This window comes from Jaculus jaculus, chromosome X (genome assembly GCF_020740685.1).
Source record: "Jaculus jaculus isolate mJacJac1 chromosome X, mJacJac1.mat.Y.cur, whole genome shotgun sequence".
NCBI lineage: Eukaryota > Metazoa > Chordata > Mammalia > Rodentia > Dipodidae > Jaculus > Jaculus jaculus.
Genome location: NC_059125.1, coordinates 75,615,381 through 75,642,794, shown reverse-complemented (window position 1 = coordinate 75,642,794; position 27,414 = coordinate 75,615,381). Strand labels below are relative to the sequence as shown.

General features: G+C 34.3%; 1 protein-coding gene across 1 annotated transcript in view; it reads left to right on the top strand.

The window, feature by feature from the left end:
• The window catches only part of Pof1b (POF1B actin binding protein), a 90,734-nt gene that overhangs the window by 51,646 nt on the left and 11,674 nt on the right, over positions 1–27,414 (top strand). Inside the window, exons 7-15 of the mRNA XM_004669612.2 lie at positions 2,529–2,659; positions 10,500–10,527; positions 12,206–12,280; positions 18,808–18,900; positions 19,781–19,894; positions 21,163–21,315; positions 21,670–21,789; positions 23,299–23,427; positions 24,386–24,468. Coding sequence (XP_004669669.2) covers positions 2,529–2,659; positions 10,500–10,527; positions 12,206–12,280; positions 18,808–18,900; positions 19,781–19,894; positions 21,163–21,315; positions 21,670–21,789; positions 23,299–23,427; positions 24,386–24,468 — 926 coding nt within the window. The remainder of the gene's footprint in view (positions 1–2,528; positions 2,660–10,499; positions 10,528–12,205; positions 12,281–18,807; positions 18,901–19,780; positions 19,895–21,162; positions 21,316–21,669; positions 21,790–23,298; positions 23,428–24,385; positions 24,469–27,414) is intronic.

Here is a 27,414-nt window from a genome sequence, read left to right as displayed (position 1 = left end):
ATTTATGTTAGTATGACAGTAATTAGATGTCTCAAATTAAAGCCAAATTAATCAAGTTGTAACTTTATTTATCTACCAGTGCCACCATATTCTTGTTGGCTTTGCTTGACCTGTAGGTATTTTCCATGTGCTTGACCTCTTTATTAATAGTAAGATTTTTCAGTTTCATGTAGAAGTTTAAAAGTTACTACTGAGTTGGATTTTAGCACAACAGAACTTTTAACTTAATATTGTACAATAATTTCTTACCTCGAATCACATACAAGAAATTGGATATGTTGCCATTATTATAGTAACGTGTTTGAAGGTACTTCATTGGTACATACTTAAGAATGTTTAGCCTTTGTATTTTTTTTTGGTTCATTTTTATTTATTTATTTGAGAGTGACAGAGAGAGAGAGAGAGAGAGAGAGAGAGGTAGATAGAGAGACAGAGAGAGAATGGGCATGCCAGGTCTTCCAGCCACTGAAAACGAACTCCAGACTCCTGCGCCCCCTTGTGCATCTGGCTAACGTGGGTCCTGGAGAATCGAGCCTCGAACCAGGGTTCTTAGGCATCGCAGGCAAGTACTTAACCACTAAGCCATCTCTCCAGCCCTAGCCTTTGTATTTTTGAGGAAATTTTATATTTGTAAATATGACAACCACAATTTCTCATCAAGCTATATTACTTCCCAGTTTGTATGTGAACAGCAGAAGTTATTATTAAAGACTGACATTTGAGGTAGCTTCCTTTCATCAAGCAAATGAGTAAATGTGAGGTATAATTATCTCTCAATTATCTTTTCAACTCAGTCTTTTCACAGAGAGAAAAATCATACCTATCAGTAATGCATTATTATTGTCCAAAGTATCCATATTTATTTGGGAGCTCCCTTATTTTGACTTTCTCAAACCAATTCTGAAAGCTATGACACAGGTTGCATGCCTATGTTTATTTCTTTTCTAGCAGAGAGAAGATGAATAGCATGAAAACAATCCAAGGTAACAGTACAAAGAGCTGAGCTAGCTCTGGTGGCTGGCAGGACTTCAGTTTTCACAGAGGTAGTAAAGGTTAGGGTGTGTTTCAAAGGGTAGATAAGATTTGAGCATGCAAAAAGGAGGAGGGAAAGTATTCAAATCAGGGAGCAATCTGAGTAAAAACTCAAAAAGCAGAAATAACATGAGGCTTGCCTGGAACAATGAATTCTACTATGGATAATGCAAAAAGCCTATTGGGAAACAGGAAGAGCTACTTTGGTTATATAAGAATTTAAAGGTTTTCTATTGAATATTTGTGTGTCTGTATGGAGTACTTATAAATTCTGAGACATGACAACATTGCAGGTATACTCATCTATTTCATATCATTATTTAGGAGATTACACAATTTAAGAGATAACTTTATCTACCTACAGGAGCAACTCCAAAGTATATACAAACAAGATAACTAATACTGTGTATTCATCCAGAGTTGTTCTAAATGTCAATATACATTTCATTATAAAGCATAACACTTCATTGTGTTTTAAATTTTGCATTTTTTCAATGACTGATGTTTAATAGAGCAATTTTCATGACATACATGTAATAATGAATACTTATCTTTCTTACTTTCTCATTCATCAGTTTGCTTCATTATGGATGGATTTTTAGAGTATACATTCAATGACAGGTTGAAAAAGAAGTGTCAGTGTAAAATTTTAACTATTTTTTATCATTATGATTGGGAATAAATGTTATTAGGGCATTTGGTCTCATGTGTAATAGTAAAGTAAATGTAAAGTATAGACAAATTTGTTGTTCTCTGGGCAGCATATCTTGAGATGGGAGAAATTGGCCAGCAGTATGAAAAGATTGATACCAATCCATGTGAAGTCAACAAAATATGTCTTATTTAAGATACTATTCATAATAATCTATGTCTAAGATTTCAAATGTCTCTTAATTATATACATTTTCTACGTTTTCCCCCTGAGTTACTATTTTTATATCAGATTTTATAGGATATATTAAGTCCAAATAATAAATGGAATAAATCTAAAAAGAAATATATAAAGTTCATTGAATTTGAGTAGTTTTCCCAGTCTAATGTGATGATCCACTGATCAACAAATTTGATATTCACTGAAAATATAAAAATCCAATCGCAAATAAATTCTGTTCTAGTCAGTCTAATGGACATAAGTCACATTTTCTTCACCTACAATATACAATTTAGAAAAGAATATTTCTATAATAGGAAAGTCATAGATGTGCAATGCATATTTACTATTTTATATAAACAACTATACTTAAAAATTTAATACTTTTTTCAAATTTTGTATTTACCATATCACTTAGATTAAAATTAAATTGAAAATGTGAGGTCAATTTTTATTTTCCTTTAAATTCATCCAATACTGAAAATTTTATAACTAAAATGCAGAGAAAATTTTGTGACTTGATTTCTGTGATGACTATAATGGGTTATGTTTGTTTCATTTCACATCAACACATCTATTAACTTAAAATAGTAATGACTATAATTGTGATTGATATTTGCTTCAGATGATAATTCATGATGATGGCCCTGAAAAATTGGACCCCAAATATTTTGGAGAGTTGCTTGCTGACCTAAGCCGCAAGAATACTGATCTATATCACTGCTTATTAGAACATTTGGAGAGAATTGGAGGAAGGTACTGTAAAAATATTTTACCTTGATACTGAAGTTACCACATACTTTAATAGTTTTTTTGTATTTAATTCTCTCTTTTTTTAATGTAGGGTCTCATTCTAGCCCACATTGGCCTGAAACTCACTCTGTAGCTCTAGGCTAGCCGTAGACTCACAATGATCCTCCTACCTAAGTCTCATTAGTGCTGAGATTAAAGGCATACACTACCACATACAGCCACATTCGTATATTTCTTAAAGGTCAGGGAAATGAGATGAGTAAAATTGAGCAATTGTTTCATTTTTAACGTTACTATAGCTGGGTGTGGTAGCATATGTCTATTATTCCACTCCACAAAAGGTTGAGGATTGATGACTGTTAAAGAGGTTGAGGTCAGTCTGACCTACACAGTATTAGGTGAGTGTAAGAGACCAGAGAGACTCCATCCCAAGACTCCTGTATGTGATTAACTCCTATAGCAAGGTAGCAAGATACAAAATCAATGCACAAAAATCAGTAGCCTTTACATATGCAAATGACAAAGATACAGAGAAAGAAATAAGGGACATGGTCCCATTTTCAATAGCAACAAAAGAAAAATAAAATACCTTGGAATAACATTAACCAAGAAAGATAAAGATCTATACAACAAAAACATAAAAACACTCAAAAATGAAATTGAGGAGGACTTGAGAAAATGGAAAGACCTCCCATGCTCCTGGATAGGCAGAATTAACATTGTGAAGATAATAATAATAATAGGAACTTTTTTAAAAATTTTCATTTATTTATTTATTTGAGAGCGACAGACACAGAGAGAAAGACAGATAGAGGGAGAGAGAGAGAATGGGCGTGCCAGGGCTTCCAGCCTCTGCAAACGAACTCCAGATACGTGCGCCCCCTTGTGCATCTGGCTAACGTGGGACCTGGGGAACCGAGCCTCGAACCGGGGTCCTTAGGCTTCACAGGCAAGCGCTTAACCGCTAAGCCATCTCTCCAGCCCAATAATAATAATAATAATAATAATAATAATAATAATAATAAATGGTGCTGGACAAACTGGATAACCATATGCAGGAAATTGAACCTTGATCCACACATTTTGCCATGCACTACACTCAAGTCCAAATGGATCAAAGTCCTCAATATAAGACCAGAAATTTGACTACTACTGGACGAAAATATTGGAAAAAGACTTCTTGAACAAAACGCCAGTAGGTCACAATCTTAAACAGTCACTCAACCAATGGGATCACATGAAGCTGAAGAGTTTCTTTACAGACAAGCATACAATAAGCAAATCCAATAGGTTACCCACAGAATGGAAGAAAATATTTGCTGAATATCCAACTGACAGAGGCCTAATCTCCAAAATCTACAAAGAACTCAAAAATCTAAACAGTAAGAAGTCAAACAACACACTCACAAAATGGGGCAAAGAGCTGAACAGGCAGTTCATAGAGGAAGAAATACGAATGGCAAACACAAACTTAAGAAAATGTTCATCACCCCTAATCATCAGAGAAATGCAAATTAAAACTACTGTGAGATTCCACCTTACCCCAATAAGGATAGCAAACATCAAAAAATCAAATGAAAATAAATGCTGGTGAGGATGTGGAGAAGTAGGAACACTTATCCACTGTTGGTGGGAATGTAGGATGGCACAACCACTTTGGAAAGCCATATGGAGACTCCTGAAAAAGCTGACTATAGAGATACCAACAGACCCAGTTATTCCCTTACTGGGCATCTACCCTAAAACCTTCAAATCACAGGCCAGAGAGATTTACTCAACCATGTTTGTAGCGGATCAATTCATAGTAGCTAAGAGCTGGAATAAACCCAGATGTCCATCACTAGAAGAATGGATAACTAAGATGTGGTATATCTACACAATGGAATTCTATGCAGCAGTAAGAAAAGATGACACAATGAAATATGAGGAAAGATGGTTGAACCTGGAACAGATCATTCTCAGTGAACTTACCCAATCACAGAAAAAAAAAAAAAATCACCACTTAGACTCACTCATCTATAGCACCTAACCTGAATCTAACAAAGAAATGACCTGTATTAAAAAAAAAAGGAACAATGGGGGCCGGAGAGATGGCTTAGTGGTTAAGGTGCATGCCTGAAAAGCCTAAATGCCCAGGTTCAATTCTCCAGTTCCCACATAAGCCAGATGCGCATGGTGGCACATGCGTCTGGAGTTCATTTGCAGTGGCTAGAGGCTTTAGTGCCCCCATTCTCACTCTCTCTATATCTCTCACTCTCTCATTCTCTTACAAATAAATAAAAATAAATCTTTTAAAAAAGCAACAATGGGCTGAAGAAACTGCTTAGTTGTTAAGGCACTTTCCTGCAAAGCCAAATAACCCAGGTTCAATTCCCCAGGGCCCATGTAAGGTAGATGCACAAAGGTGTGCACACATCTGGAGTTTGTTTGCAGTGGATGGAGGCCCTGGTGCACCCATTCTCTCTCTCTCTCGTTCTCTCTCTCTCTCTCTCTCTCTCTCTCTCTCTCTCTCTTTCTGCCTATGTCTCTGTATCCCTCTCAAATAAATAAATAAATGAAAATAAAATATTAAAAAAGTAACAATGCAAAATATAGTTGGTATATACCTTATAAAAATAATTACAGGTCTCAATATTTCAAAGACATATCTTCGTGCTATGTTCACATTAGTCTAGAAGTGAAATAACATGATTCTCTATGAACTGATGAATGGATAAAGAAAATTTAGTGCATATGTACAATGGAATATTATTCAGCCATAGAAAGGAATGAAATCCTCCTACTTGCAGTAACATAAATGGAACTCAAGGTGCTTATTAAGAGTAATATGCTAGATATGGGAAGAAAAGTACCACATCATTATACATTTTGAATAAAAAAATTATTTCATAGCAATTAAAAGTAGAATAGATGTTCCCAGAGGCAGAGGACAAAAGAGGGGCAAAAGGTGGAAATGTTAATGAGTGTATATGAAATTACAGCAAGATAGGAGCAAGAAGTTGTAGTATGGTGGTGTATAGAATCATAGTTATAAATAATAATTATCTGTAAAATTTAAAACCACAAGAAAAATTTTTGAGTGTTTTCATCAATAAAAAATAAATGTTTGATATACACATGACTAAGCTGATTTAAACATTTCAAGTGTGTGCATGTATAGCAAGATAACATGGTTTTCCACACATAAGTGGAATTTTATGTACCAATTATAAAAATATATGAAATGTCATGGCTTGCTCTATATGTCATATTTACTTTTTATTTTTATTTCTTGGTGTTTTTATGCAAGGTAGGTTTTCACTCTAGCTATGGCTGTCCTGGAATTAACTATGTAATCTCAGGGTGGCCTTGAACTCACAGCAATTCTCCTACCTCTGTCTACCAAGTGCTGGGATTAAAGGTGTGTGCCACCACACCCCACAAATATGTCATATTTATAAAGCAAGATATTTTCCCATGACCAACATCTAGTATTTGTATTTTAGTTGGGTGATAAATTTATGGACAGTATTTAACATATATTTAATATAATATGCTGCATATAAAATAGTTACATAATATATTTATTTTAAGTATATGCAATATATATATATTATATTTATATAAATATAAAGTTTCCAATAATGAATACTTTGTAATTATCTATTTAAATACTGCACATTATAATTTACCTAATGTTCATTTGTGAGAACAATGAGAGAACAATGCTATTAAATAGATTGCCTGATATTATATAGCTGTAGCATGCACACGACTATCAAACAAAAACTTGGAAAGCTCTATGAATTCACAATGATCAGGAAGATAAGAGTATGTCAATAGATGTTTTTCTAGTTCATAATTTTCACCAAACTTTTATTTCTTAGTTTGTATAATAATAGATCATTTGTATAATATATAGGTATGCATGTATAGGATGGCACTATATGTACTATTTGTATATTTTTCAGTATAAAAAAGCATTTATTTTTCCATGTCAGTAATTGTTTAGTTCCAGTAATATATTATCTTTCACCCTCCCATCCACCTATTGTCTCTCAATTTCCTAGCTACCTATAACTATTCTTCTACCATTCCTTCAACTACTTTGCTCTTGTATTTAACTATGCCTCCCACTTGGCAACGAACTAATGATGGGTCAGTATAGTCTTTTACCTCATATGTATGTTGTGTTTTTTACTGCCATTTCCCATTAAGTACAGGACTCAATATGTGTCTGTTGACTAGATGAATGCCTTCTTTACTGCCCTCCATGTAGTTTATCTCTGAGTGAATCAGAGTTTGAATGGGTTCTATTACAAATTTGTGATTTTCATCTTCAGCTAGCTATTCATCATAGTTTCCTAATAAACATCTTGTATTGTCTGAACTCTCCTCGTTCCCATTATACAAAATATCTACATGTAACTCTTGATGTACAAGTTCACTAGCCCAACAAAATTTCATATCAAAAATCAAAGGGCTAGGGAGATGGCGCCGTGGAGGAAGTGCTTCCCTCTAAATTGCCATGAACTGAGTTGTGATACTCAGACCTCATATAAAAGCAGAAAGCTGTGGAGGGTTCCTGTAATCCCATCATGCCCAAAGCAAGATAGGCAGTGGGGACAAGAGAGTTTCCTCCAAGCTGCAAGGCCAGTTAGCCTGGTGAACACAGCAGTGAATAATGCAAGGTAGTGCCAAGGACTGATGAAAATTGTCCTTTGACCTTCTCCTGTGCATCATGGGACACATGTGTCCACACTCATACCTATGAGCATGCACCCACACATACACTAACAGATACAAAAGGAGACCAAAAAAAGTGTTATTAGTTCAGTCCACATAGCTACCAAGGACTTTAGATGGATTCAAATATTTCAAATATATCAGCCAGCTTTTCTGCAAGTCTTTCCTAGATTTGACTTGTGCCTATGTGTTCCTCTTCTGTGCTTTGCAAATAAGCAATAAATGTGTGTAGATATCTGTTGCCAAGCATCATGTGAGAACTTAACATGAGACATAAAGAATCAGAAAACCTATAAGTTGGGTTCAGCAATAAGCCCTCTTAAAGATTCTGATACATGATCAAAACCTACTAGCTTGGGCTGGATGTTTGGCTCAGCCATTAAAGGCTTTTCCTTGCAAATCCTGATGGCCCATGTTTGATTACCTAGTACCTATATAATGGTAGATGCAAAGAGTGGTGTATGCATTTGGAGATTGTTTGCAGAGGCCCTGCTGTGCCTATTCTCTCTCTCCTTATAAAAAATAAAATATATTTTTTTATTTTTTTTGTTCATTTTTATTTATTTCTTTAAGAGTGACAGAGAGAGAAAGAGGCAGATAGAGAGAGAGAATGGGCGCGCCAGGGCTTCCAGCCTCTGCAAACGAACTCCAGACGTGTGCGCCTGCTTGTGCATCTGGCTAACGTGGGTCCTGGGGAACCGAGCCTCGAACCGGGGTCCTTAGGCTTCACAGGCAAGCGCTTAACCGCTAAGCCATCTCTCCAGCCCATAAAATATATTTTTAATTTTAAAAATAAATAAACACAACTAGCCTAGGTATGCAAAAATAGCAAAACCTATACTTAGAACCTACACTCTGAATCCACTTTTTCTTTTAAGCAAATTACTTATCCTTTCAATAATACCTGTACAATGTCAGGCGTGTTTACATACTGTAGGAAGAAGGAATTGTTGATTATTTACGTGATATATTTTGAAAAGACTACAGAATTTAGATTCATTTTACATGTTTTCAAGCAAGTGCCTTTAAATGCTGAGCCATCTCTCCAGCCACAACATGTTCAAATAAATTACAAGACACAATGATATTCATGTTTCACATTGCCCAGAATTTCAGATTATATGAGCTTAGTAAAGTATCTACTCAAAAGAGTTTTATGGAATTCAATTTAAATGTATTCTAAATGCATTGTCACATACTGATTCTCAAAGAGAGAATCTGGTGTGGTGCTCAGTCCTTTAAACCCACTAGAGAGGCAGAGATAGAAGGAGCATGAGTTTGAGGGTAGCCTGAGCTACATAGAGAGGTCTTTCCACCGAAAAATAAAGTACTTAGGCAAAGAAAATTATACTATTTCCTAATTATTTAGCATTTCAGTATGACATCTCACAAGTTTTGGGAGCTCAAGAGTTTCTATTTAAGAGAAGGTTATTGGTTTCTTTGTTTTTATTCCTCATCTGCTATCAATTTCTCTGTCACTCTTCTCTTATTTTGCCTTATTATTTTCCCACTTTTCCAATTGAGAAGATGATATGTAATGCGATTCTGTTTTTGACTGCCCTATATAATTACCAGTTACCATCCATACTGACTTCCTGGCATGTTCTCTGTTTCAATTTTCTCAACATATCTTTCGCATTACTTATCCACTTTTGTTCTTTTTAAAAATGCAATTCAACTATAAGTGTGCGTAAAGTTAGAATGAAAGATTATTGTCTCGTGGAAACACTCTGAATAATTTTTAAAATGTCAAAATTAAACATGATTTATTTTTCCTTATTTTTATTGGCTTTGTTTTCTGATCTATAGAACAAAGAAAGTAACTAGTAACATGCATAATAAATTGACATGCAAACTGGAAGATAGAAGGGCAAACACAAAATTATCTATTAACTGGTAAAATTCTAATTAATTAATCTTGGTTCCAGGCACTGGAACTGCATTGTGATTTCTATTTTTAATTTGATTTACTTTCAAATATATACATGTACTTACTGTAATAAAGCATCAACAAATGAAAGGTATTTTATTTTTTCATAGGGACAACCCACAAATTCTATTTTTGTCATCACAAGAAATGCAACACAAATACATGCACACTATTACACATGTATTATGCATGCTATGAGAAATGGAAAATACAGTTTTCTTTCTCCACACTGGCTTATATATTTTGTAAAAGTATGTAAGAGGTTTTACCCAGTGAGCCACTTACCTCTGTAGGAACATACTGCTCATAAGAAATGTGCTAAAACTCTGTTCCTTCAAATATTATTTTGTCTTGCTCTCAGAACATGTGTAACGGGTTTTTTGTTATTTGAATATATTCACCATATGCATTTGTGCTCCATTCTTCTATCAAGTGCACAGGAAGAATGTATGCAAAAATAAAAGCCTGGCTGTTGCCCCTAACAACATTATAACTAGTTTTTATAGTTTACCCCCTTTCCTGAAGAAGCATGTACCAGACTGGTCTAACCATGAACAATTCTACATGATATTGTCTGTTTAATTTGGCTTTACAAACAGTGTTTCAACCCCTCTGGCCAAGTACTCATTTGGTTGCTGGAAATTCTATTAATCCACTACAATTTGGGTCATTTTGCTTAAGGCTTCACCCTGTGTAGATTCAACTGTCCTTCACGCCTCTTCACAGCTGCACATATTAAAAACAGATTGGACACTTTAGCATTACTGTTAAAGGTTTTTTATATTTAAAAATGTATGAGGAACTTGAAAACACAATAGAAAGAAGCTAGTGTCAAAACTGCAAGTGATAAATACAAGAACTTCAGTCGCTAAGGTAGCATGTACTGCATAGCACCGCACACTTCTCTATTTACCCTCAAATCGACTGTGGTAATGGATGATGTGCTAATTACTTCTGCAGACTTTACTGTTTTTATTCAGATGTTGTTCATTTTTTATTAAATCAGCTAATTCCAGGGAAATAATTTCAGTTAAATTGACAGTGTTATTTTAGATAGTTTAAAAATTATGATTGTAAATTGAACCAGTACTATTATGATATAACAAAATGTAAAATAAAGAGAACAGTAGTAATTACATAATATCACTGTATATATTTTGCTAACATTGTCTTTTGTTGTTCTTTTAGCAAACAGGAGTTTGAATCTACAGATAAAGTAAGTGTAGCAATAGTTAATAAATTAATAAAGGCTATATAGAAGTAGTTTGCATAAAGAACATTTTCATCCCTGTCACTTTAATATTCAAATTTCTTTCTTATAAGGGCATTTAAAATTTATTTTAGAAACTGAAACTTACATGATAAACCTAATTAAAAAGTAAATTTATTCCTAATATGCTTCTAAATCCTATATGTGCCAGCAACTTGAGATAAAAGTGTTCAAATATACATGCCATTACATATGTCATATAAATTTCATAATAATTTATTTAAATGGAATATGTAATCAAATAATGGTTTTAAGAACACAATCATCCCATTTATACTTCTTGTTCTTTATTTCCACTGTGTTATATACTACAGTCATTCCATTCTGTAAGCCCTAAATTGCCTTTAAAAAGCACTTACTTCCATTTAGCTTCTCTCTTAAAATTAGTTGATGCTTCTAAATGTTGCTGTGGCAAAATCATAATCTCTCAAGATTTGCCATAGTCTGTTTAAATTTTCAATAGATATTGTAATACCTCTAATTTTTTAAATTTAATTTATTAGTTTTCGTTTCAGCAAATACAGGCAGTTTGGTACCATTGTTTGGGCTCATCCATGACCTCCCCCCTCCCAATGGCCCCTCCTTGTTGATGTAAATGGGTCATGCACTATGGAATTAGCCTACAGTTATTGGTAAGATAAATGTCTCTGCATATCATGACCCAATATGTGGCTCTGACATTCTTTCCACCCCCTCTTCCACAAAATTTCCCTGAGCCATGTTGGGTTCATTTTTGGTCTGCTTCAGTGCTGAGGTGTTGGGGGCCTCTGAGGCTCTGGCTCTCTGATTTGGTAGGAGTTGATTTTTCTCTTTGTTGAGTCTCCTTCCCCTTTGTGCTGGTATCCTTTTCATCAGGAAAACAGCACCCTTGCTTGTTTTGCCAATTTTCCTTAGTTTCAGTCGGGGCCCTTTTGAGGTATGATGGGGCAGCTCTCTCCTTAGGATCTGCATTTATCTGATAAAGAGAAGCAGATTCTCCAACGGAGAGTAAGATAGCACACGGAAAGTTGAGATTACACTTACTTTTTTGATAGAGAGTTTAATAGGTGTAGGCCCTCTTGTATCCCATGATGGAAGGTAGCTTGATATTGGAGAGTGGGCTTATGTTTGGATATGGTTCTGACTTGTTTCCCAGCTCCAGCTATGGGTCCCATACCACTGAGGGGATCATTAGCAAAATCAAGAGCAGTTGGTTCCCCACCATAGTTGTGTGCCACTATTGCATTTGTGTGGGCATCACACCATAATACCTCTTATTTTATTTCATAGCTTTCATTGTATAAGAATGCAGATTCCACAGCATGATATTTATAATCCAACAAAACTTTTAGTTTGAAATATTTACTGAGGTTATGTTCAGTGGAATTTGACTTTTTGGATTATTATATATTTATTTATTATCCCCATATAAATAAATCTCAGATGTACATATATGAGACAATGTTCAACTAAATATCCTAGCCTGGCTGTGAAATCACTATGTATCACATGCTGGCTTTGAACATATTCAAAAATGAAATTAATCTTTTAATATATCTAAACTAGGCATTATTACATAGCATTCTATAGGTTATGAATGATAATTTTTTTAAAGAAAACATTCAATGCATACTTTTCCTCACAGGCAGAAGACATTGAATCATTAATTCCTCAAGGATTGTCAGAGTTCACAAAACAGCAAATTCGTTATATTCTTCAGGTAAGATGGGAACAGGAGTAGACATGTGTCACCAACCCTCATAAACTATCTAGGATGATTCTTTTAATTAACAATAGAAAGATTTGTATGAAAATCATGTTTAACAAAAGTTGATTATAGGGCTGGAGAGATGGTTTAGCTGTTAAGCGCTTGCCTGTGAAGCCTAAGGACCCCGGATCGAGGCTCGGTTCCCCAGGACCCACGTTAGCCAGATGCACAAGGGGGCACATGCGTCTGGAGTTCGTTTGCAGAGGCTGGAAGCCCTGGCACGCCCATTCTCTCTCTCTCCCTCTATCTGTCTTTCCCTCTGTGTATGTCTCTCTCAAATAAATAAATAAATAAAAATTTAAAAAATATTTTTAAAAAAAGTTGATTATATCTCAATTTGATATTGTGCATTATAGCTTATTCAGACCATCAAAAGTAAGATGAAGCAAGGTATGGTGGTACATGCCTTTAATCCCAGCACTCTGGAGGCTGAGGTTGGAGGATCACTGTGAGTTTGATGCCAGCATTAGACTCCACTGTGAATGAATACCAGGTCAGCCTCAGATAGAGTGAGACTGTACCTTGAAAAACAAAACAAAAAAGTAATGTGAATAGCATTTAGGATCATCATAGAAATATTGTTCATTCTTGTGGAATGTTCTTATTCAGTCTTTCCTGCTTTATTACAACCCAACTGTAACTCATGGCTTTCTCTCCATCTCATCTTCTACTTAACCCTAGCTACATTATCCACAGTAAGAGAAGCAAAAGGCATGCTTTGTTCTTCCTGAGTTATGTAAAGATAGAGATCATAAGAACTGCAAATTTCTTCATAATGATTGGAAAACTGCAAATCGACATAAATCCCAAGGAAATAACACCAAAATTAAGAGTACATTAGGAAAATAGAAGGCAACAAATGTTGACTAGGATATGGAAAAAAAGAAACTATTACATACTGCTGGTGGTAATATAAATCAGCCCAGCCCCTATGGAAATCAACATGGATGGTCATCACAAAACTAAAAAGATAACAACCATAATATCCAGTTTTGCCACTCCTGGGTATATACTCAAACAGTTTAAGTAGCATACCACAGAGCCGCCTGCACGTCCCTGTTTATTGTGAGATTCACAGCAAAAATGTTATGTAATCAGTATATATATTAATCACCACATGAATAGATCAAGACTGACAGATGCCCTAATTATCCCATAGTGAACAACAATAACCCTAGTAAGGGTTACTTGCAGGGAAATGGGGACCAGGAGTGAGGGGATATAAGACTAAAATCTATGTAAAATAAATAAATAAATATTTAAAAACATCATATACCATGAAAAATTAGGGTATATATGCATACACAATTGAGTTTTTTTGTAGCCATAAAGAGCAATATTGTCATATTCCGGAAATGGATAGAACTGAATTTCATCACGTTAAGTGAAATAAGCCAGATTGAGATAAATTTTTCATATGTCTTATAAGTGGAATATAGGTCATATGTATGTAACTGTAAGGCATTGAAATAGATGGGGACTAATTGGGAAAAAGAAGGGGAGGAAAAGAAAGGGGCAGGAGAGAGCAATAGAAAATATGGCCAAAGTATACAATATACATGGATGAAAATGTCTTATATGAAATCCATCACTTTGTACAACCAATAAAGTCAAAACAAGTATTTTTTAATAGCAAAAAAGAGTACATGAATCTGCAGGAAAGAATTCTAAAGATATTATGGTTATATCTGGTGAATCTATGTCTAAGTTTGATATTATCCTGAGGCCTTTGGTTTATCATCTGAGTATTAACTATGGTCTCATATTTGTGAAACAAATATTGTTAGCAACATAAAGTTTTATTGTAAGTATATGGTGATATGGGATATATGTGTATATATATATATATATATATATATATATATATATATATATATATATATGTGGAATTGAAACTTAGAAATACCTCTTTTCCCCCCTCTGGTAATGAGATATCCAACCAAAATAATATGGTAAGTCATTTTCTTGATGATGTTTATTTATCTTTATTTTTGACAAATTCATATATTGTATATAATTTATTTTTATCATATTCATCCCCATTACCCATTCTTATCTCCTTCCCACTCCTGCTGAGGTCCTTACCAACTAGTCCTCCTCCTAGTAATTACATTTTGTTTTTTTAAGAGTGTTTTTATATTTTTTTATTTATTTGCAAGCAGAGAGAAGTGTAGGGAGAAGAGAGACAAAGAGAGAGAATGGACACAAAAGGGCCTCTAGCCACTGCAAGTGAACTCCAGAAGCATGCACCACTTTGTGCATTTGGCTTTATGTGGGGATTGGGGAGTCAAACCTGAGTCCATAGGCTTTGTAGGTAAATGCCTTAACTGCTAAGCCATCTCTCCAGCCATTCATTTTTTTTTCCTTTTTTTTTTTTTTTTTTTTTTGGTTTTTCGAGGTAGGGTCTCACTCTAGCCCAGGCTGACCTGGAATTCACTATGGAGTCTCAGGGTGGCCTAGAACTCTTGGCGATCCTCCTACCTCTGCTTCCCGAGTGCTGGGATTAAAGGTGTGCGCCACCAAGCCCACTTCATTTACTTTTTTATCTGCTGATTTTGTTTTTCTGTTTATTTTTTTAAGGTATGGTCTTTCTCTAGTCCAGGTTGAACTGAAATTCACTCTGTAGTTTCGGACTGGCCTTGAACTCACAGAAATCCTCCTATTTCAGCCTCCCAAGTACTTTTTGATTAAAAAAAATAAATCTTAAATTTAATGAAAGATTGAAGGATACTTATTTGTAGTTTTTTTTTTTTTCTTTTTCACCCTCTCTTTGGGTCTAGTACAAGGATAATACTTGTTTTATAAAATTAATTATGAATTTTTTAAAGTTTGTGTGTTCTTAAAGACACTATAGATTTTATGCTAATTCTTCCTTAAATATTTGTTCAAACTCTACAGTTAAAATATCTGGGGAAGGGACTTACTGAGGCCTTCTGGACCCCACAGAGAATACCATAACACCCTTGTGGAGGGCATCCAGCCTCTAGGGTAATGGGAACTGGAGCAAGGGGCTAAAAGAGTATAATCTGCCATTAAATATTAAAAAAGTGAAAAAGACAGGAAAAATGATAAAATAAAATTAGATTTTAACAAATAATTGTACAATCCCATTGAATTATACTTTAAATAGGCAAATCACATGTAAATTATATTTTAAATTAAAAAACAAAGCTCTGTTTAAAAAGAAAAATATTTCTGGCACTGGTATTTTGACTTAAGCAAAGTTACAATAATTCTAAATGTAATTCTTCCATATTCATAGGGCTATTCATATGATCTGTTTCATATTAAACTAGTTGTATTATTTGGGCCTTTCAAAAATGTCATTAATTTCACCTAAGTTGTGAAATGTATGTGTTTAAAGTTGTTCATAATATTTCCTTAACTACAGGATTATATTGCTATCCTCTATTTAATTCCTAGGAATAAGAATTTGTGTCTTTTCTCTCTCTTCTTTATCAATATTGACAAAGATTTATTAATTCCACTAAATACTTGTCAGAGAAACATTCCTTTTTCTTTTCACTTTCATTGATTTCTGTTTTATAAATATTTTACTTTTATTTATGTATTTGAGAGAGAGAGAGAAAGAAGCAGAGAGAGAGAACCAGATAGAGAGAGAATGAGTGCCAGGGCCTCCAGCTGCTGCATACAAACTTCAGAAGCATGCACCATCTTGTGCATTTAGCTTACGTGGGTGCTGGGGAATTGAACCTAGGTTCTTTAGCTTTGCAGGCAAGTGCCTTAACCACTAAGCCATTTTCCTCAGCCCTGATTTCTGTTTTAAAACTGTAAAGCTCACATATTTTATTGTTATCACCATGAAAAACTATGTTTTTTTTCTAATATTTATTATTTCCTTCATTGGTTTTGATTTTTTTCTTCCTAAAATGACATTATCTTTTTTCTTTATGGTTAAATCAAACTCAATTGTATGTTCACCACAACTTTATCCATCTATAATCTACTGATGGACATCTAGACTGATTATTTATCATGGTTATTATTAATGATGTCACAATAAACATGCATGTGCAAGCAGCTACGTGGTATGTTAACTTATATAGAGAACTTATATAGCCAGTGGTAATAGTTTTTGAGTAATTTATTACATTATTTTTCATATTGTTTATACCAATGAGTAATGCGAAATATTTATCCATTTAATCCAGATGCACAAAGTGGTGGACGTGTATGGAGTTCATTTGCACTGGCAAGGGGCCCTGGCATGACCATTCTCTCTCTCACCCTCTCTCTTCTTTCAAATAAATGAATAAATTTTTAAAATTTCATTTATGTATAGGATCATATTGTCTGCAAATGGAGAGAATGAATATCTCCTTTTACCTGTTTTGTCCCTTTCTTTCTTTCTTTCTTTCTTTTTTTTGCACTATTACTCTAGCTAAGAATTTAAACAAAGCATTAAATAATATTGGAAAGAATAGATATCTTTGCTTCATTCCTGATATTGATAACTTGAGTTTTTCCAATTTAAAATAAAGGTGGCTATATATTTGTCATATATTGCTTTGAGTTTTATTTTCCTTTTATTCCTAATTACTTCATGGCTATTATTGTAATGAAGGGATGTTAATTTTTATCAAGGGCACTTATTTGCATCTAGTGAGATAATAAAGTGATTTCTTCCCTTGAGTCTCTTTATATGCTATATTACATCCATTGATTTACATTTTAGAATCATTTTGCATCAGTAAATAAAACTAAATTGGTTATGGTGTGTGTTCTTTTTAAAATAGGAAACTTTAGCTTTGATATTTTAAGCATGTGTACATTAAGTAGAAAATCTTATGTGTACACTGTATGGTGTTTTACTTCAATTATGATATCGTTCAAATAGATTATTGTTTAATTAGTTTAAGTTCAACAAGATCATGTAACCCTGGGAACATTTTTTATTTTTTTGTTTTTCGAGGTAGGGTTTCACTCTGGTCCAGGCTGACCTGGAATTAACTCTGTCATCTCAGGGTGGCCTTGAACTCATGGCAATCCTCTTACCTCTGCCTCCCAAGTGCTGGGATTAAAGGCATGCGCCACCATGCCCAGCTCCTGGTAACATTTTGTAGTATCCAATTTAGAAAATATTTTCTCCATGGCACAAGTGTCCTTCTTTTTCTGTTTTAAAATTTATTTGAAAATCTCATACACATATATTTGGTGATATAAACCCTCATTGCCCACTCTTGCCCCACTCCTCCCACTGCTGATAAACCTCTTATTCCTTCTGCATTGTAGTGGATAAATCATTGAAGAGAAAGACTCCTTGCCCAGCAACCATTAACTACCAGTAGCTCTTCAGAGATGTTTGAAGCATCATAAGCCCATTTCCTGTCCATTATGGAATGGCTAATGGCTCTAGCTTGTAAAGGTCTTGAGAAGGAACTCTTTCATAAAGGTCTTGTGCATAGCAAATCTGTTTGAGGCAGAGCTGCTTCTAGGAGAGTCTGTGTTCAAGGAGGGTCAAGATGAGGCCAGTTCAAGCAGTGTCAGTGTCAGTGGACCATGTCAAGTAGGTCAGAACATGATGAGCTAGAGAGCTGGAGTTGAGGATTTTGTCACCTGTTGGTACCATGATGCATGTACCAAATGGTCTGATGATGAATCAGTGTGTACCTCCATAACCAAATGTTAGGTTTGCTGTTTTCATATCATCATAATGTCACATTATTTGTTGGTTTGGAGTGTTTGGTAAGTGCATGAGCCTATTTTTAAATTTGTTTTCAGATATAATTTTGATATGCCCATATAGTCATGTGCTTTTGATTTAATTTTATAAATTGATAGGTGACAATCGTTTATTTGCATAGATGAAGTATTTATTATTCTGTGCCTTATGATTCTCAATGGACATGTGTGTGGTTGATTGCTTGTACCAACAAGATGAGTACTCAATCTGCTTTACTGTTCATACTCAAAATGGAGCAAACTGCTCCTTCACAAAAATAATAGAGTATCTCAGTTCTATATACAATTCGAAAACTCCAATATGGAGTAGCTTAGAGCAGAGCACAACCTGATCTCCCAAGAGTTCTTTGTATGTGCTCAACTCGGACAAAATCCATGAATTTAGCAGCACACCCAAGCAACTTAATTTTATTACTTGAAAGTTGAATGTTTTTTTTTTCCATTTCTCTTCTAAAATTTAAACAAAGAATGAAAGTCAAAGCAAGAATTTGCTAATAGAATTCTGCTGTATAGGAAACAAGATACCTTGCCATGTTAAAAAAAATCAATTTTCCAAGTACATAGCTATGATTTTTTTCCAGCAAAATTGTTTGAATTGCTTAAGAGCATTTTTGACAAAATGTTTTGTGTCAGTACTCTAATATTATATAAAAAATGAATTGCAACATATGTTTGCTGGTAGGAACAAGAAAGTAAAATTACTTTTACTTATGTTGCCTATTTTTTAATATAAGTAAAACTAAGCTCTAAATTGGTTTGTTTTATTTTTCTCTAAGATGAGGGGTATGTCTGATAAGTCACTCAGACTAGTGTTATCTACATTTAGCAACATTCGAGAGGAACTTGGACATCTTCAACATGACTTGACAGTAAGATTTTTTACTTATTTTTATAATCTTTCCAAAGTGTTTTTAATTGTTTGATTTCTAACACAGAAATGAAAATGTTAAACATATTTATTTTAAATTTAATAAAATATATTAATGTTATGCTTACACAGGCAAAGAGAAAATATGTTATGAAGGTGAATTAAGGTTGAAGATGGTAAAAGAACTATCAAATGTACACATGAAATTATATTGAGTGTGCACTTATTTAATTTACTTCTAAGGTAATTTAATGCTTCAAGTCCAGGAGCAACCTACAAAGTTAGAATAATCTTACTAATTGAATGAGAATTTTCCCCTTTTCTGTAACAATAAAACAGACTTTAAATTTCACTTCAACTATACCAACTTGAAAACATCTTTCTCTAACAAATTCACCATTTCTAATTTCTATCTTAATTGGTGTTCTTGGTACCATCAACTAGACACATTCAGAATACTTTCCCTATAGTTAAGAACTCCTTGAGGATTTTGGAGTGGTTTTCCTTTTGCCTTTTAAAAACATTGTTTCTGCTTTCTGATGAATAATGGTTAACTTCCAATTGGAAAATTCTCCACCTTCTTGAATTAAAAAGGAGTCATTTTACATTGAAGAAAAACATAAAAATAATTCAGAAAGTTCTGCATAATTGCATTTACAGTTAGTCAGCCCATTAAAATGCTGCTTTCCATACTTGTTTTAAAAGTTTGAATACTTTTATATCTTTTCTTCTTAATTCTGAAGAATTCTGGTTTATTGAACAACCACAAATTAATGAAGTAAATATTTGTTTAAATCTTATAGTCCAAACAAGACTTTGAATTATATGACTGTTAACAATTTATGTGATTCTGAGTCCTAATAAATAATGTATGCTTTTAGTCACTGGAAAATGACAAGGTAAGACTTGAGAAGGACTTGGCATTCAAAGAAAATCAAATAAAAGAGTATGAAGAACTTTTGGCATCAGTGAGAGCAAATAATCGCCAGCAGCAAGTAAGTTGATGTTTCTTTTGTTGATGTTGCAGTCAGGTTCGCATTGCTGGTAGAAACCACCCAACCAAGATCAGCTTCTGGGAAAAAGAGGTTTATTCTGGGACAAAGAGCTTACAGGTTCGAGGGGAAACTCCACGATGGCAGGGGAAAACGATGGCCTAAGCAGAAGGTAGACATCACCCCCTGACCAACATAAGGTGGACAACAGGAACAGAACAGTGTGTCAAACACTGGCAAGGGGAAACTGGCTCTAACACCCTAAGTCCACCCCCAACAATACACTGCCTACTGGAGGTATTAATTCCTATATCTCCTTCACCTGAGGATCTAGCATCCAGAACACCTAAATTTATAGGGGACGCTTGAATCAAACCACCACAGTTGATAAGCTAGATGGATAGCTTTCAGTATGCATGATTACTGAACATCCTAGTTACAGTGTACAGTCAAAACAGAGTTAAAGTATAATGTAAGAATTTGTTGATTTCAGAATTGAGTGGCTTTGGATAATGTCAATGATTGAATGCCATTTCAGAAAAAAAAAAAACTGACAATGTTATAAATTATGTAATGTATATAGTACATAATTCTCTGTATTTTGAGGTTGTAAGAATTGTCACTAGAAATCTGGGTTCATCATTCATTTTATCTTCTAAAAATTTTTTTATTCATTTTTAGTTATTTAGTTGAGAATGACCGAGAGACAGAAAGAGTGAGAGAGAGAAAAAGAGAATGGGCACACCAGGTCCTCCAGCCACTACAAATGAACTCCAAACGCATGTACCCCCTTGTGGATCTGGCTAACGTGGGTTCTGTGAAATCAAGCCTTGAACCCAGGTCCTTAGGTTTCACAGGCAAACGCTTAACCACTAAGCCACTCTCCAGCCCCATCATTCATTTTATCTACTAACGTATTTGTGAAAACTACTTCTTTAAGTCTTGACTTATTATTTGTGCACTGAACAAATGAGTGAATGAACTCTAGAGGAATTCTCCAGTTGCTTGTGCACAGGTCATTCCAAGAAAATTGCAATGAGCCTCTGAAAGTCATCCTTCCCAATCTTCATTCTCATAAAATGGTCCCAAATTCTTACATAGTTGCTAGTTGTAACCTCAATAATCAGACACATTATAATGTTGATGACTAGTTGCAAGAATCCAGTAACTAATTTAGGAGACTAAAAGTTTTTCCTTTCTCTAGTCCTTGTCACTCAAGGTAGGCAATTGTGAAGTGTTCTTGTCTTATGGATTTGTGTTCTTCTTTATAGCAAGGACTTCAAGACTCAAACTCAAAATGTCAGACACTGGAAGAAAATATCCTTTCTCTTCGACATACACTATCAGATATGGAATACAGACTAAAAGAACTAGAATATTGTAAACGTAATTTAGAGCAAGAGAATAAGAACCTTAGAATACAGGTATATATATTTTAAATATATGGTACTCCATTATATAATTATAAAAGATATTGATAATAATATATACACATGCATGCATACATACATACATACACTCACATACAATGTGAGACACACAATGTATGTGTGTGTGTGTGTGTTCTCTTTACTTTGAGAAAGTGCATGGGCTCCTTTTTGATGAACTCCCACACAGATCTTATTTCACTGACACTTTATTAAATAGTTTCTGAAAAACACTCCCATTATTTAAATGTCTTATTTAATCATGTGGAATTCATTTAATAATAAGCCTTGAAACTTAATATATATTTCCTTCATAGCAATCTAGTTATGGGAATTGTTTTTGTATTGTAGGTTTCTGAGACTTGTACAGGCCCGATGCTACAGGCTAAAATGGATGAGATTGGCAACCATTATATGGAGATGGTAAAAAATTTGAGACAAGAAAAAGATAGAGAGATCTGCAAGCTAAGGGTATGTTGATTCTGCATAGCATAAATATGCATGTTTTTAAACATTCTAAAATAGTGAAGATAGTTGTAAATTTAAAGTTATAAGAAAAAAATTAATTTTTGGAAAATGCTATAAATTTTCTTACAAATATATTTCACTGTCTATAAAATATCATTCATAAATTATTTTCTAATTTAGCTTAATCTCTCTTCTCAGTAAAAATGGTACTAATTTCATTGTTTTGCTTTTAATTAATTTTATTTATTTATGTTTTGGGGTGGGTGGAAGACCCTTTATGATCTTGATTAAGGCATGCTTATGTAGGTAAGAATAATAGCTAAGATTATTCATCAAAGCCATTATTTAATTATTAAAAATATCATTTAATTTTGAGTTATTATAAATGCTAAGGATGTTTTCAAGCAGAAAGATAAAATATGTTTGATTTTATGTATCTGTAATTGACATAAAAATTGGGGTAATAACAAGAATCACTACATAGTATATTACCTTGTAATTCTAGATTGGATGGATGAAGAAATATTATCATTTTTACTGATTCGTGATTGTCACCAAATATACTTAAATATGTTATTGAACAAAATATCCAAGTGATTTTCTTTCATAATATCAGTATAAAATCTTAAGAAATATCAAAATTTAGCAAAAATATTATTAGTAAATGGGTCTACCTATCCTTGTGTCAGACATCCTCCAATAGTTTCCTCCTATCTATCACAACATGATTAATAAAACTTTCGCCTAACAGCCATCATGTATACACCTATGTGGTAATGAAGAAGACAAGATTTGTAGCCCAAAGTCTGAGTTGCAGCCATTATTATATGATTGTCTGTTAGGTAGCACTTTTATAAATTAAGTTTATAAAGTTTATCTCACAAGGGTGCAATGAGGACTGAGATAAGACATCTAATAGGAGTGATTTGTGAACTTAAAGTCCCAACATTAACTTTGAAAGACCTTTAATTAGTATTTGAAGAATTTTAAAGTGCTTTTTTCCTTAGGATTGTTATAATTGTTGTTGCCACAGAATCTGGCTTAGATAATACTTAATCCTCAATAGCAAACACCCTTTTCAAAATGTGAAATTTCAGCTGGAGAGAAGATCTAGTGTTTAAGGCATTTGTTGTGAAGCCTAAGGACCCAGGTTCAATTCCCCAGTATCCATATAAGCCAGATGCACAAGGTGGCACATACATGTGGAGTTCATTTGCAATGGCTAGAGACCTTGGTTCGCCCATTTTCTCTCTCTCTCTCTCTCTCTACCTGCCTCTTTCTGTCTCTCTCTCTCAAAATAAATAAATAGGTAAATAATTTTTAAATGTGAAATTTATAACTGACATTTTATGTTATATTTATATTAATGAATTTTTAGATGTTTATAATTATTTGGCATTTTATTATCCATAACTACTCATGTGAATTTGCAGAACTAAACCATACTGGAACTCAGTTATATATTTTAAACATGAGCATCATGAAAATGCTTATTTCTTTCTAAATCCTTAGACACAATTAAACCAATACCAAAAAGATGTTTCAAGAAGAGAAGGAAGTTGTAGTGACTTCCAATTCAAACTTCATGAACTGACAAGTTTGCTGGAAGAGAAGGATTCTCTTATAAAGCGTCAATCAGAGGTAAAAAGAAAAAAAAAAAAGGTGAAGGAGTAGAATTGTAGAATCCTGTGCTGTAGGGCAAATGATTCACATGGACTAGGAAAGAACACATTTCCAAGACATACTTCATTGCATGTCAGTATATAAGGAAAAAGATTTATGTTTCAGGAGAAATAATTCCAGTGAAAGCTAGAATTTAAGCAAAAATCATAAAGGACTGTGGTATTATACATTTCATATTTTTAAGACATGAAATTTGTATTTCATTAGCAGTGAAACTCCCCTAATCCTATAAGTTCCTTATTAGATTGTGAGAAGCTTCTTTAAGAAACTATGCTATATGTCCAGTGTGGAGCCCAATATGTAGTGAAAGGAACTATTAAAATAATACCACTTGTAGTAAAATTCACTGTCAAATTTCTGTTAAAAATCTATATCAACTTCCATATTGAAGTTTAAACATTTTTATGTTTTGGGATTTACATTTAGTATTGTTATAACTATATATATATATTGGTTTTTCGAGGTAGGGTCTTGCTCTAGCCCAGGCTGACCTGGAATTCACTCTGTATTCTCAGAGTGGCCTTGAACTCACAGTAATCTTCCTACGTCTGCCTCCCAAGTTCTGGGATTAAAGGCATGCACCACCACACCCAGCAGGAACAAGAACTTTTATATATTTCTCTTCATTACTACATCCCTTCAGTTTCAAGTTACTCACAAATATGTGTACGTGCGCGCACACACACACACACACACACACACACACACACACACACGTTACCTCAGCAGATTTCTGCAAAGGTATTTATAATCTTGGAGATACTGTGTGGTAACACTAGTGGGATCAGAACCATTTTATATCAAAGCTAAAAGGGAAGAGTGGTAGCAATTACTGTTAGTGACCTTAAACGGTTAGTCATCCTTATTGCTTCATGTTTACATTTTCATTAAATAACCATTGCATTTCATTTGTAAGGAACTATCAAAGTTGAGACAAGAAATATATTCATCTCATAACCAATCCTCCAGTGGTGGAAGGACTACTATTACCACAAAAAAGTAATGTACTTTTAAATGAAATTTTAACATGTATGCTTATTATATAATTTAAGTTATTGTTCTATTGGTTAATGTATATATCATAATAAAGAATTTGGACTTTTCTAGAGGCCAGTTAGTCTACTGAAGTGGGTATTAGTAAATTCATCTAGTTGGGATTCCCTAGTGTTTGGATAGACTGGAGTTCTCAAAATATATCTTCGTAAATCTGTTTTCTTCTGCACCTTTTCAGATGTTATAAAAATTGCACATCTTTTGAGTCAAATGAGGTAGTTCATGTTATGTAATTAGTTTTATATGTTACTGGATTTGGTTTACTAGCATTGTGTTAAGAATTTTTCCTTATATAATGAATAAATAATATTGACCTATAGTTGTGTTTTAAACCTTGTGATGTGTTTTTCTGGTTCTGTTGGTAAAATTTGCTCCACTGAATAAAGTAGAAAGCATTTCTTTCTTTTGTAGTCTCTGAAAGCCTTTCTGAGGATTATAATTAATTGTTTAATTTTCTTTCTTTGTGTTTGTATGTAGATGCGTGTGGTGTGTGCATATGCTTATTTTTTCATGTGTGTGGCAGGCACATGTGTGTGAAGGTATATGTTCACATAAATTCACATGTGTGTAGAGGTCAGAGTTTGATATTGGATATTCTTTGAGACAGTTTCTTACTGAGCTTGGAGTTGACTGAGTTAGTTATACTAGCTAGTCAGCAAGCCCTAGGTTTCCTGTCTCTGCTTGTCCATCACTGAGATTATTGACCTTCAACACATGTGTTTTATGTGGATGCTAGAGATTCCAACTCAGATCCCCATATTTACGCAGAAAACATTTTATCAACTGAGCCATTGACCCAGATTTTAATTCTTTAAATCTTCAAGAGTATAATACCTAGTGCTATTTCAGCATCATTTTTCTTGTGTGAAGGTTCTATTCTGTTTTCATAGATTTCCTGTTTGTACTTGAAATAGTTTGATAATTTGAGTTCTCCCAGTTGCTCTGTTGACTTAGTGTTTTTCATAATATGTTTTTTTTTAATATCTGCATAGTAATTTGTGGTGGCATTCTATTTTACCTTTATTATTATGTAGAAACTATGTATGGACATGTCATGTGTTAATATGATCATTTCTCTTCTCCCAGTCCCCACTCCACAGAGGACCCTCCTTAGTGGGGTTGCTGGTATTCATCATGGGGTTGTGGGTTGTGAGAGCAGCAGTCAGTCATTGTAGGCAAGGAAGCAATACTTCTGGATATTCCCTCCTATTTTGCAGCTCTTAAAATCTTTCTGTCACTTATTCCACAAAATTCTCTGAGCCATGGTGGATGAGTTTCAAGTCTACTTTAATGTTTATCTCTCAGTAACTTCTGGATTTCTGCTTTTATACATTTTGGGTATACTTAGGGTTTGTCACCATATCCCATGCCCCCATGGCTTTCAGGCTCGCCATGAAAGCACCACACTTGCTCATCTTGCCAATTCATACATGGTTTAACTTGGGTCCTTGGCTGATTGCAAGGGGTGGTTTATCTCCTTGGTTCTTGCTGTCTTCTGAAAAAGAAAAACAGATTCCTCAGTGGAGACTGAGGTTAGCATAGGTTACATGGGATAAACATTGTTAATTAAAAGAGATTTTAATGGGTGTAAGACTAGTGTGAGCTTCTTGTTGGAGTCCATGATCTTGTTCTTCATATGATTCTGACTTGGTTGGCAGTTCTAGCTATGGGTTCCTTGTCACTAAGCAGACATGTTAGCCAATCAGAGAGCCATTGGTAACCCATCTACACTGGATGACACTTGCTTTCATACAGAAGTGTCCTCTGCTAGCACATAACCTTGTTGGCCATTTTCCCCCAGCAGTTCACATAGTATTTTTCAGCAGTATATAGGCTATCTGGGAACTGGCTTCTTTCCGGGTTCAACTGAAGCTCTCAATATTCTGTGTCGGCAGCATGTGATGTCTTCAGAAACAGGGTCTTCCCTTTTACCTCAGGTCAGTAATGAAGTACTATGACCGAATCCTATTTGGTTATGAGGACCTCATAGGTCTCTCAAATCAATAGCTCAATGTGTGTAATAACCAATTTTTGGTACTGGCCAGAGCCAACTGTTTTAGGCTTAGGTTTCATTCTACCCTATTCAGGGCCCTGCTTAACAGACAACCCTTCATGCTCTTATACAGGGTTATATCTTTTTGTCCACTATCCAGGAGGAAGGTTTTTATGGTACTGACTCCTTTTAGTTTTAATTTTGTGTATCTCCCCTGTCCTCTCGTTCCCCCTTTCCCCAAACACTTCCATCCCTATTATCTGTCCCTCAAGCTGTCTTTCAGTTATAAATGCAACTCAATTAGTTCCAGGTTATGAACCACAGATGAGGGTGAACATGTGACATTTGTCTTTCTGTACTGGTGTCAGTTTGCTTAGTATGATTTATTTGGAGTCCATCCATTTTATTACAATTTCATTGAGTCATTTTTTCCTGACTGCTGAGTAGAATTCCATTGTGTATATATACCACATCTTCATTATTCAATCATGAAACAATGGGCACCTGGGTTGATCTCACTTCTTAGCTATTATGAATTGAACAGCTATAAACATGGTCTGCAGTGAACAGTGGATCCTTTGGGTAGATGCCCAATAGAGGAATAGGTGTATCAGTTGGTAGGTCCATTTTCATCTTTATCAGGTGTATCTATATTGATTTCCATAGTGGTTGTACAAGTTTTTACTCCCAGTAGTAGTGAATGAAGTTATTCTTTCCCCACATCCTCACCAACATTTATTGTCATTTGAATTGTTACTGATCGTCATCATTTTTGGAGTAAGGTGGAATCTCAGTTGTTTTAATTTGCATTTCTCTGATAGTTAAGGATGTTGAACATTTTCATTTTTTTGTTATTAACAGCATATTTTATATGGATACATCATGTGTTGGTTTCCTCT